Here is a 13419-nt window from a genome sequence, read left to right on the forward strand (position 1 = left end):
CTATCTGTTTCTTTTTTATTTCATAAAATGGTGAATAAGGGACACTGTATTTTCCCTTTCATCCTCTCTCTCTCTCTGCCACCATTTCTCCATCTGTCTTCACCCTTCTATCTCGCTCTAGTTCTCTCTTAGATCTGGACCCTCTCTCCTCCTCTGGTCCGTCAGTAGGAGCCTCAGCAGCCCCTACATCCTGGGGAGGTAATGTCCCACATCAAAACTTGATACATAGCTTGATTATTAATTAAAACGTAGTTACATTATCTAATTAACAGTCATGTAATTGCATTTCCCCCCCCATCACCTTCTCCCATGCTCTTCTGGGGATGCTGCCACAGACCTCCTTGGATCAGGTGAGTGCTATCCCACAGTGCCTCTGGTATTAACCTCTCTAGTGTGTTAACAGTATGTGTCAGTTCCTATAGATCTCCCACTGTGTTTCATAGTGTTGCTCTAGTCTAAGGAAGCAGTCTCTTTCTCTCCCTTTCTTTCTCTCTTCTTTCTTTCCCTCCCCCGCATTTCCTTATTGGTTTTGGTTCTAATGGGATGTTTTTTTATTTTTATTTTTTAATTGGGTTGATTTGGTACCTTCCTTTCTTTCTAATGGGATTTTTTTGGTTGCTTTGGATCCTGTGGGGTATTTTGGGTTGATTCATGGGGTTGTTTTGGTACCTTGTTTTGGGGTTGGTTGGTACACCCTTTGGGTACCTGCAGAAATGGGCGAGTCCATGCTTCCTGACCCCRCCCTAGCTGTAGAACCCGTCCCCTCTCCCGCTGGTGTAACGTCCACCCCTGCAGCTGCGGAGCCAGGAGTCTCTCTGGCTCCTCCCCCTAGTGCGGCCGTGGCCGCCGCCCCCACCCCCGGCGCGACGAATATGGATCTGCTGGGAGGTTAGTGGGCTTCTGGAGGATTCTCTACAACAGAATCTCTGCTGGACAGCTCAACCCAAACCAACCCGCCACATGCACACAGAACATACAGTGTTCTGTACATGCATATACACACAGTGACATAGATACCCCAAAACAAACACACCATGTTTGCAAAACATGTCAGAACATGTCAGTCAACACGCATATACACATACTGGTATGCATTCTGTACATATACACACAGAGACAAGCATGCACACACTTACAGACACACTCATACATGCTACTCATACATTTTTCACATGCTTCTTTTTGTTTGATAGTCCAAAAGCTTTTCCTCAACTTCAGAGAAAAGCCAGTCTATCAATCAGTCACGTTCTTTATTACCGCTTAAGACCGGGTTCCCCAAACTCAGACCTGGGTTCCCCCCTGGGTACATGTTTTATTTTTTTCCCTRGAACTACACAGCTGATTCAAATAATCTAAACTTGATGATGAGTTGGTTATTTGAATCGGCTGTATAGTGCTAGGGCAAAAACCTAAACGTGCAGCCGGGGGGAGGGGCACCTTTAGGTTGCCCCTTGAGTTTGGGAAACCCTGGCCTAAGAGAAATCTTGCTTTGCTTCTGGGTTCACTCTGTGCCACGCTTGTCCAGTTACGTAGTGCAAAAGACCTAGTTACCGCTTTATAGTTTAGTTGTATCTAAAGCCTACCTTCCGTACACTCTGCTGTGCCTTCTGTCTGTATTCTCATTCACCCCTTTACCTGTCAATCACTCATGCCACAAAGTAAATGTTTTGTAACTAATCTAAACTCAATTTGTTAATAAGTATATTAATCAAATATATTAAATATTGCATACCTGACATGACATAAGTATTTAATCTACAGTATAGTACCATACCGTATATTAAGTACATGAAATACCTTAATGAAGTAAAAGTAGTATTTCTGAACTCTACAGACACAGTATCTTTTAAGTGGCTTCTTGACCTTCCTTTTCTGAAGTTCCTTGACTGACTTATTATCTCTGGCTTGTGTTTCTTTTCCCTGTTCTCTCTACTTCTCTCTCTGTCATCTGTGTGTGTGTTGGCTATCAGATGCGTTTTCGACCCCTGTTCCCACCTCTGATGCCTCTGCTGAGGGCGGAGCTCCGGCCTCCACGCCAACCCCAGCCGCCAACGCTGCTGCCGGTGGGTTACAGGACATGTGTATATATGTGACTGTGTGGGGTCTGTCTGTGTAAATGGATGTATATTTGTATGGATGTTCGTATGTGTGTGTTTGGCTGTGTTCCACTGCTCGGTGCATCCATTTGTATATTTGCTTTTGTGTATGGAGAGTGTGTTGATTCCATTGTTGTGGGCGGGTGTAGCTAGTTTCCCTAGAGATGTGATGCTGCTGGTTGTTTCTAGGCATGGCTGATGTTGTTACCATGGAGATTGGTGCTGAAGTTGCTATGAGAACAGTGGTTGACCACTACATGCTAGATTTCGCCTGAGGCTTCCTTGCCTTAGGTGAACTCTATCCCAAAATGCATCTGCAAGCTCCTTGGTTACACTCAAATCTGGTGTGTTATTGGCAGTGGTGGAAAAAGTTCTCAATTGTCAAATCAAATCAAATTGTATTTGTCACATGCACCGAATATAACAGGTGTAGACCTACCGTGAAATACTAACTTACAAGCCCTTAACCAACAATGCAGTTCAAGAAATAGAGTTAAGAAAATATTTACTAAACAAACTAAAGTTTAACCTTTCTGAACCACYCATCCCGGATCCGGGATAATTTGCATCAGCAACGCTGAATAGCATAGCGCCACAGTCAAATAATATTACTAGAAAATATTCATATTCATGAAATCACAAGTGCAATATTGCAAAACACAGTTTAGCCTTTTGTTAATCCACCTGTCTTCTCAGATTTTGAAATTATGCTTTACAGCGAAAGCAATACAAGCGTTTGTGTAAGTTTATCGATCGCTCGACAAAACATTAAGTACACTTAGCATCAGGTAACTTGGTCACGAAAATCAGAAAAGCAATCAAATTAATCGTTTACCTTTGATGATCTTCGGATGTTTTCACTCACGAGACTCCCAGTTAGACAACAAATGTTCCTTTTGTTCCATGAAGATATTTTTATATCCAAATACCAAATACCGTTATGCTGAGAAATCCACAGGAAAAAGCGTTCACGACAACGCAGACAAAAATGTCCACAGAAACACGTTTTTTATAATCAATCCTCAGGTTGTTTTTCAAATATCTATTCGATAATACATCAACCGGGAGTGTTGGTTTTTCACTAGGTCCGGGAGTAACAATGGCCGCCTTTCTCTGTTGCGCACAACTCACTCTGAGAGCCCCCACCTATCCACTTACGCAATTTGATCGTTCTCACTCATTTTTCAAAATAAAAGCCTGAAACTATGTTTAAAGGCTGTTGACACCTTAGGGAAGCCATAGAAACGGGAATCTGGTTGATATCCCTTTAAATGGGTAATAGGGATGCATAAGAATAGAGAGGTTTCAAAAACAGAGGCACTTCCTGATTGGATTTTCCTCAGGTTTTAGCCTGCAATATCAGTTATGTTAAACTCACAGACAAAATGTTGACCGTTTTGGAAACTTTAGAGTGTTTTCTATCCTAATCTGACAATTATATGCATATTCTAGTTTCGGGGGCTGAGAAATAGGCAGTTTCAAATGGGTACGTTTTTTAGCCAAAAACGAAAATACTGCCCCCTACACTTAAAAGTAACACAAGAAAATTACATAACAATAACAAGGCTATATACAGGGGGTACCGGTACCGGGTCAATGTGCGGGGGGTACAGGTTTGTCGAGATAATTTGTAAAGTGACTATGCATACATAATAAACAGCCAGTAGCAGCAGTGTAAAAACAAAGGGGCAGGGGGGTTGTCAATGTAAATAATCCGGGTGGCCATTTTATTAATTTGATCAACAGTCTTATGGCTTGGGGGTAGAAGTAGTTTTAAGGATCTTTTTGGTCCTAGACTTGGTGATCCGGTATCGCTTGCCGTGCGGTTGCAGTGAAAGCAGTCGATGACTTGGGTGACTGGAGTCTCTGACCATTTTTGGAGACTCTGACAAGTCTCTAACACCGCCTAGTATATAGGTCTTGGATGTCAGGAAGCTTGGACCCAGTGACATATTGGGCCGTACGCACTACCCTCTGTAGCGCCTAACGGTCAGATGCCGAGCAGTTGCCATACCAGGCGGTGATGCAAATGGTCAGGATGCTCTCGATGGTGCAGCTGTAGAACGTTTTGAGGATCTGGGGACCCATGCCAAATCTTTTCAGTCTCCTGAGAAAAGGTGTTGTTGTCCCCTCTTTACAACGGTCTTGATGTGTTTGTACCATGATAGTTTATTGGTGGTGTGGACACCAAGGAACTTGAAACTCTCGACCCACTCCACTACAGCCCCATAGATGTTAATGGGGGCCTGTTTGGCCCTCCTTTTCCGATAGTCCACAGTCAGCTCCTTTGTCTTGCTCACATTGAGGGAGAGGTTGTTGTTCTGGCACCACACTGCCAGGTCTCTGACCTCCTCCCTATAGGCTGTCACATTGTTGTCAGTGATCAGGCCTACCACTGTTGTGTCGCCAGCAAACTTAATGATGGTGTTGGATATGCGAATTGGAGTGGGTGTAGGGTTTCCGGCATGATGGTGTTGATGTGAGCCATGACCAGCCTTTCAAAGCACTTCATGGCTACAGACATGAGTGCTACAGGGTGGTAATCATTTAAGCAGGTTACCTTCACTTCTTGGGAACAGGGACTATGGTGGTCTGTTTGAAACATGTAGGTATTACAGACTCGGTCAGGGAGAGGTTGAAAATGTCAGTGAAGACATTTGCTAGTTGGTCCGCGCATGCTTTGAGTACACGTCCTGGTGATCCGTCTGGCCCCGCAGCTTTGTGAATGTTGTTCTGTGTAAAGGTCTTGCTCACATCGGCTAKGGAGAGTGTGGTCACACAGTCATCCGGAACAGCTGGTGCTCTTATGCATGCTTCAGTGTTGCTTGCCTTGATGCAAGCATAAAAGGCATTTAGCTCATCTGGTAGGGTTGCGTCACTGGGCGGCTCATGGCTGGGTTTTCCTTTGTAGTCCATAATATTTATCAAGCCCTGCCACATCCGATGAGCGTCAGAGCTGGTGTAGTAGGATTCAATCTTAGTCCTGTATTGATGCTTTGCCTGTTTGATGGTTCGTCTGAGGGCATAGCGGGATTTCTTATGTACGTCTGGATTAGTGTCCCACTCCTTGAAAGCAGCAGCTCTAGCCTTTAGCTCGGTGCGGATGTTGCCTGTAATCCATGGCTTCTGGTTGCGGAATGTACGTACGGTCACTGTTGGGTCGCTGTCGTCAATGCACTTATTGWTGAAGCTGGTGACTGAGGTGGTATACTCCTCTATGTYATTGGATGAATCCCGGAACATATTCCAGTCTGTGCTAGCAAAACAGTCCTGTAGCGTAGCGTCATCTGACCACTTCCGTGTTACTGGACATTCCTGCTTTAGTTTTTGCTTGTACGCAGGAATCAGGAGGATAGAATTATGGTCAGATTTGCCAAATGGAGGGTGAGGGAGAGCTTGGTACGCATCTCTGTGTGTGAAGTAAAGGTGGTCTAGAGTTCCCCCCCCCCCCCCCTCTGGTTGCGGATTTAAATTTGCCTGATTAAAGTCCCTGGCCACTAGGAGTGCCACTTCTGGATGAGCATTTTCTTGTTTGCTTATGGCCTTATACATTTCGTTGAGTGTTGTCTTAGTGCCAGCATCGGTTTGTGGTCGTAAATTAACGGCTACGAATAATATAGATGAAAACTCTCTAGGTAGATGGTTTGGTCTACAGCTTATCAATACCTTGAGACTTATTGAATATTAAACATGGGCCACCAGCTGTTATTGACAAATAAACGCACACCCCTTCCTCTCGTCTTACCAGATGTAGCTGCTCTGTCCTGCCGATGCACAAAGAAGCCAGCCAGCTATTTATTATCTTTGTCGTCGTTCAGCCACATCTCGGGGAAACATAAGATATTACAGATTTGAATGTCCCGTTGGTAGGATAGTCTTACTCGTAGATTGTCCAGTTTGTTTTCCAATGATTGCACGGTGGTCAATAATACGGAGGGTAGTGGTGGTTTACCTACTCATCTGCAAATTCTTACAAGGCACCCTGCAAAGCAGTATATCCTTCGCGTTAGACTCATTAAAGAAAAAATATTTGTCCAGAGCGAGGTGAGTAATCGGAGATCTGATGTCCAGAAGYTCTTTTCGGTCATAAGAAACGGTAGTAGCAACACTATGTACAAATGAGTTACAATGCGAAAACACTAACAAAGTAGCACAGTATGTATAAGAGACAGGTACAAATGAGTTACAATGCGAAAACACTAACAAAGTAGCACAGTAGGTTCGGAACCCATAAAACGGCAGCCATCCCCTCCAGCACCATTATACTTTTACTTGAGTAAAGGTAAATATACCTTAATTAATAGAAAATGACTCAAGTAAAAGTGAAAGTCACCCGGTAAAATAGTACTTGAGTAAAAGTTGAAAAGTATTTCGTTTCAAATATACTTACAGTTGAAGTCGGAAGTTTACATACACTTAGGTTGGAGTCATTAAAACTCGTTTTTCAACCACTCTACAAATTTCTTGTAAACAAACTATAGTTTTGGCATGTCGGTTCGGACATCTACTTTGTGCTTGACACAAGTAATTTTTCCAACAATTGTTTACAGGCAGATTATTTCACTTATAATTCACTGTATCACAATTCTAGTGGGTCAGAAGTTTACATACACTAAGTTGACTGTGCCTTTAAACAGCTTGGAAAATTCCAGAAAAGGATGTCATGGGTTTAGAAGCTTCTGATAGGCTAATTGACATCATTTGAGTCAATTTGAGGTGTACCTGTGGATGTATTTCAAGGCCTACCTTCAAACTCAGTGCCTCTTTGCTTGACATCATGGAGAAAATAAAAAGAAATCAGCCAAGACCTCAGCAAAAAAATTGTAGACCTCCACAAGTCTGGTTCATCCTTGGGAGCAATTTCAAAATGCCTGAAGGTAAGTGTTCATCTGTAACAAACAATAGTAGCAAGTATAAACACCATGGGACCACGCACCATCATACCGCTCAGGAAGGAGACGCGTTCTGTCTCCTAGAGATAAACGTACTTTGGTGCGAAAAGTGCAAATCAATCCAGAACAACAGCAAAGGACCTTGTGAAGATTCTGGAGGAAACAGGTACAAACGTATCTATACCACAGTAAAACGAGTCCTATATTGACATAACCTGAAAGGCCGCTCAGCAAGGAAGAAGCCACTGTCCAAAACCGCCATTAAAAAAGCCAGACTACGGTTTGCAACTGCACATGGGGACGAAGATCATACTTTTTGGATAAATGTCCTCTGGCTGATGAAACAAAAATAGAACTGTTTGGCCATAATGACCATCGTTATGTTTGGAGGTAAAGGGGGGAGGCTTGCAAGCCGAAAGAACACCATCCCAACCGTGAAGCACGGGGGTGGCAGCATCATGTTGTTGGGGTGCTTTGCTGCAGGAGGGACGGGTGCACTTCACAAAATAGATGCCATCGTGAGGGAGGGCAATTATGTGGATATATTGAAGCAACAATACAAGACATCAGTCAGAAGATGTAAAGCTTGGTCGCAAAATGGGTCTTCCAAATGACAAATGACCCCAAGCATACTTCCAAAGTTGTGAGAAATGGCTTAAGGAACAAAAGTCAAGATATTAGATGGCCATACAACAAAGCCCTGACTCACATATCTAAGAACATTTGTGGCACAGAACTGAAAAAGCGTGTGCGAGCAAGAGGCCTACAACCTGACTCATTACTCCAGCTCTGTCAGGAGGAATGGGCAAAAAATTCACACCAACTTATTGTGGGTAGCTTGTGGAAGGCTACCCGAAACGTTTGACCCCAAGTTAAACAATTTAAAGGCAATGCACCAAAAGAGATTGAGTGTATGTAAACTTCTGACCCACTGAGAATGTGATGAAAGAAACACAAAGCTGAAATTAAATAATTCTCTCTACTATTTTCTGACATTTTCCATTCTAAAACTAAAGTGGTGCAATTCCTAACTGACCTAAGACATGGAATTCTTACTAGGATTAAATGTCAGGAATTGTGAAAAACTGAGTTTAAATATATTTGTCTAAGGTGTATGTAAACTTCCAACTTCAACTGTAAGTATTACAAGTACATGGAATTGCTAAAATGTACTTAAGTATCAAAAGTGAAAGTATAAACCATTTCAAATTCCTTATTTTAAGCAACCCAGACGGCACAATGTTATTTTTTTWAAATTATTGACGGATCACCAGAGGCACACTCCAACACTCGAACATAATTTACAAATCAAGCATTTCTGTTTAGTGAGCACCAGATCAGAGGCAGTACGGATGACAAGGGATGTTCTCTTGATAAGTGTGTRAATCGGACCATTTTCCTGTCAAAATGTAACAAGTACTTTTGGGTGTCAGGGAAAACGTATGGAGTRAAAAGTATATTATTTTCTTCAGCAATGTAGTGAAGTAAAAGTAGAAGTTGATAAAAATATAAACAGTAAAGTACCGATACCCCAAAAAACTACTTAAGTAATATTTTAAAGTATTTTTACTTAAGTACTTTACACCACTGGTTATTGGTATACCAGAGAGTATATTGAGAGAGCATGAATACTACTAATATTGTTTTTTCAAAGATGTTTCCTGCTACACCTCTTCACAAATCATGTTCTTTTCCTATAATTTTTCATCAGACATGCATATTTTCCAGATTATCTCTTGATCATATACAGTATTTCATCGTTTTTTACATTTACTGTTTGTTTCTAAAGAATATGGAGCTGTGAATTCCTAACTGAGCTTCTATCTTCTCCCTCAGAATCTCAGACAAATGCAGCTACTCCTCTTCCCTATTGAACAGAATATAGCTCTTCGTTTTACACTGTGTTGTGGTCATTGCGTAACATCCTCATCTTCTGTTGTCATCCCTTCCCCCTGTTCTCTCCTCCCAAAGACCCCTTTGCCCCCTCTGGTGGTAGCTCAGATGCAGTAGGCCCAGGGCTGGACCTGTTTGCCATGATGCCTATGGAGAACAACTGCTTTAACTCAGTGGAACCCCCTTCTGCCCCCTCATCCACCATCACAGCACCTATCCCCCCCACCACCCCATCGATAGACCTCTTGAGTGGTAAATGTTTACGCATGTGTGTGTGGTACTTCTTAACCTTTTCTTTTGTCCCCTTTCGTCTCTGTCCTCTACTCTGCATCCATGTCCTCTCCTCTCCTGCATTTTTTCAGTCGACTGCATTTTTCCTGGGTGTCCTTTTCTCTTTGTGAGGCTAACTTGCACATGTTTCTGTTCCTCTGTTTCCTTTCAGCTTGGATGCATTCTGCTGCCTCTGCTCCTGCATTGACTTTCAATCACAATTGTTCATCTAATTAATCAGTGTTTGTATTCTGCTGTTCTCATCTCTGTGTGTGTGGGTGGGTGTTTTCTTGCCCTGTAGCTATGTTTGATTCCTTGCCAGATCCAAGCTTCACCAAAGCAGACCTTGCCCCCAGTGTTGACATGTTTGGAGCAGGTACCCAGACTAGCGCCATCTCACTGCTCTCCTCCTTGCTACTCTCCTCCCCTCTCCCTCTTTCCCTTTGCCCTCTTTTCCCCTCTCCTCCATTCTCCATTTCATTTCTCTCCATCGGTTGTCTTGTTGTCCTTGATCAGTGAAGAAAAGGAATTGTGAATGATTTCCTCTGGGTCTGCTACAAGCTATTGAGCAGGGCCTCAGCTGCTCTTCCTTTCTCTCTCTCAAACCTTGCCATCTTTCTCAGCATGTGTTTGGAGTGCTATTTCTGTATGTACATTCGTGCATGTGAATTATTGTATTTCAGGGATACTGATTGTGTACCAATCTAACCCTCCTCTACCCTCCCCTTACAACAGATGCCTTCTCCTCCCCTGCCCCTCTCTCCTCTGCCCCCCCAATGGACAAGGGGGTGATCATGGACCTGTTTGGGGGTGGGTAACTGTACACCCTCCCCCACCCCTCACTATGCCCCTTGCTGCTGGTCGACGGTCTTCACATGAGTGGCCTTTGTGAAAGAATATCTCTCTTGAGCAACAAAATCCATAATTTGGATTTATTATTTGATTGTTTAATTGATTATTTTCATCATGTCATTCACCTTCATCAACATTTCTAATTTCTGGTGACCCATAATCTTGTTAGTGTAGTTAAGTTGTTAACTGTGGTATTCAGGGAGGACACAGTGACTTTTCTATGTCTTCTCTAGAGCATATTGAGTTTGTGTTGCTAAGTAAACTCAGAGAAGAAACGTCCTCTCACTGTCAACTGCGTTTATTTTCAGCAAACTTAACATGTGTAAATATTTGTATGAACATAACAAGATTCAACAACTGAGACATAAACTGAACAAGTTCCACAGACATGTGACTAACAGAAATTGAATAATGTGTCCCTGAACAAAGGGGGGGTCAAAATCAAAAGTAACAGTCGGTATCTGGTGTGGCCACCAGCTGCATTAAGTACTGCAGTGCATCTCCTCTTCATGGACTGCACCAGATTTGCCAGTTCTTGCTGTGAGATGTTACACACTCTTCCACCAAGGCACCTGCAAGTTCCCTGACATTTCTGAGGGGAATGGCCCTAGCCCTCACCCTCCGATCCAACAGGTCCCAGTCGTGCTCAATGGCATTGAGATCCGGGCTCTTCACTGGCCATGGCAGAACACTGACATTCCTGTCTTGCAGGAAATCACGCACAGAACGAGCAGTATGGCTGGTGGCATTGTCATACTGGAGGGTCATGTCAGGATGAGCCTGCAGGAAGAGTACCACATGAGGGAGGAGGATGTCTTCCCTGTAACGCAAAGTGTTGTGATTGGTTGCAAAGTCAACAAGCTCAGTCCGATGATGTTGTGACACACCGTCCCAGACCATGACGGACCCTCCACCTCCAAATAGATCCCGCTCCAGAGTACAGGCCTCGGTGTAACGCTCATTCCTTCGACAATAAACGCGAATCCGACTATCACCCCTRGTGAGGCAAAACCGCGACTCGTCAGTGAATAGCACTTTTTGCCAGTCCTGTCTGGTCCAGCGACGGTGGGTTTGTGCCCATAGGCAACATTGTAGCCGGTGATGTCTGGTGAGGACCAGCCTTACAAAAGGCCTACAATCCCTCAGTCCAGCCTCTCTCAGCCTATTGCKGACAGTCTGAGCACTGATAGAGGGATTGTGCGTTCCTGGTGTAACTCAGGCAGTTGTAGCCATCCTGTACTGTCCCGCAGGTTTGATGTTCGGATGTACCGATCCTGTGCAGGTGTTGTTACACGTGGTCTGCCACTGTGAGGACGATCAGCTGTCTGTCCTGTCTCCCTGTAGCGCTGTCTTAGGCATCTCACAGTACGGACATTGCAACTTATTGCCCTGGCCACATCTGCAGTCCTCATGCCTCAAGCACATTCACACAGATGAGCAGGGACACTGGGCATCTTTCTTTTGGTGTTTTTCAGAGTCAGTAGAAAGGCCTCTTTAGTGTCCTAAGTTTTCATAACTGTGACCTTAATTGCCTACCGTCTGTAAGCTGTTAGTGTCTTAACAACCRTTCCACAGGTGCATGTTCATGGAACAAGCATGGGAAACAGTGTTTAAACCCTTTACAATGAAGATCTGTTTTTTTATTAATTTTACCTTTATTTAACTAGGCAAGTCAGTTAAGAACAAATTCTTATTTTCAATGCCGGCCTAGGAACAGTCGGTTAACTGCCTTGTTCAGGGGCAGAACAACAGATTTTTACCTTGTCAGCTCAGGGATTCGATCTTGCAACCTTTCGTTTACAAGTCCAACGCTCTAACCACCAGGCTACCTGTCGCCGCCTCTGTGAAGTTATTTGGACTTTTACGAATTATCTTTGAAAGACAAGGTCCTGCAAAAGGGATGTTTCTTTTTTTCTGAGTTTAGATGTAGATGTGCCGCAGCGTATTGGGATCAAAGGAGTTTCTATTGGTGTGTACTGTATGTGTGTATACCTGTGTATGTCTACTGACCTATCTGACAGTGATAATGCTGCTCTATCTGTTTGGCGTTCCTAGTGTGGAGCGGATGGCTGACTTCTTAACCCTTCTCTGCCCACATGCTGCACTGCTAATGGCTTGGCTCACCTTGGCCTGGTATGGTTTGGTTTGGCTTGGTTTGGTTTTACCCATCAGACTCCACTGGTGGAGAGACCAAGCCTGCTGCCCCTGCAGCTGCCTCTGGTGCTGAGCTGATGGCAGGTAATGTACCTACCGATGCACGACACACCCACCATGCACGACACACGCACCAGGCATGACCCATTCACATTGTATGTAAGACACATAACAGTAATTATAAACTGGATGGTTCAAAACCTGAATGCTGATTGGCTGAAAGCCGTGTTATATCAGACCCTATGACAAAACATTTATTTTTACTCTTCTAATTCCATTATTAACCAGTTTATAATAGCAAAAAGGCACCTCGGGGGTTTGTGGTATATGGCCAATATACCACGGCTAAAGACTGTATCCAGGCACTCCACGTTGACTCATGCTTAAAGAACAGGCCTTAGCCATGGTATATTGGTCATATACCACATACCCTCGGGCATTATTGCTTAAATATACAGTTGAAGGCGGAAGTTTACATCCACCTTAGCCAACTACATTTAAACTCAGTTTTTCACAATTCCTGACATTTAATCCTAGTAAAAATTCCCTGTCTTAGGTCAGTTAGGATCACCACTTTATTTTAAGAATGTGAAATGTCAGAATAATAGTAATGTGAAGTCGAACTAATAGTAGAGAATATTTATTTAGGCTTTTACTTTCTTTCATACATTCAGTGGTCAGATTTACATACACCATCAGTATTTGAGATTGCCTTTTAAATTGTTACTTGGCTCACAACGTTTCGGGTAGACCCTTCCAAAGCTTCCCACAGTGAAGTTGGTGTGAATTTTTGGTCATTCCTCCTGGACAAAGCTGGATGTTTGGTCAGTTGTGTAGGCCTCCTTACTCGTCACATTCTCTTTTCGTTCTGACTTGCCTACAAATATTTGTACGGATTGAGTCGGCTTTGTGGTAGCCTCCTCCATACTCTCGCACACTTTCGCCTTGTCCTTAACTGCATGTTGCCCAGGTTGGTACGTGGCTTGTGTCCAATTGGTCCATTTGGAAGACCCCATTGTGACGACCAAGCTTTAATTCCTGATGATGTCTTGAGATGTTGCTTCGAATAATTTCCACATTTTTCTCCTATGATGCCATCTACTTTTGTGACGGATGCATTCAGTCCCCTGGTGATTTCTTTTGATTTCCTATGGATGGCAAGCAAAGAGGCACTAGTTTGAAGTAGGCTTGAAATACATCCCAGGTACACCTCAATGTTGAAGCTCAAATTGAATGTCAATTAGCCCATATCAAGCTTCTAG

General features: G+C 43.4%; 1 protein-coding gene across 1 annotated transcript in view; it reads left to right on the forward strand.

Moving 5' to 3' along the window:
* The first annotated feature begins 127 nt into the window (after positions 1–127).
* LOC139028722 (clathrin coat assembly protein AP180-like) overlaps positions 128–13419 on the forward strand; it is an 18563-nt gene continuing 5271 nt past the window's right edge. Inside the window, exons 1-8 of the mRNA XM_070446774.1 lie at positions 128–198; positions 336–350; positions 712–888; positions 1971–2063; positions 8960–9133; positions 9453–9527; positions 9887–9961; positions 12176–12241. Coding sequence (XP_070302875.1) covers positions 714–888; positions 1971–2063; positions 8960–9133; positions 9453–9527; positions 9887–9961; positions 12176–12241 — 658 coding nt within the window. The 5' untranslated portion in view covers positions 128–198; positions 336–350; positions 712–713. The remainder of the gene's footprint in view (positions 199–335; positions 351–711; positions 889–1970; positions 2064–8959; positions 9134–9452; positions 9528–9886; positions 9962–12175; positions 12242–13419) is intronic.

This window comes from Salvelinus sp. IW2-2015, linkage group LG14 (assembly GCF_002910315.2).
Source record: "Salvelinus sp. IW2-2015 linkage group LG14, ASM291031v2, whole genome shotgun sequence".
In the NCBI taxonomy this organism is placed as follows: domain Eukaryota; kingdom Metazoa; phylum Chordata; class Actinopteri; order Salmoniformes; family Salmonidae; genus Salvelinus; species Salvelinus sp. IW2-2015.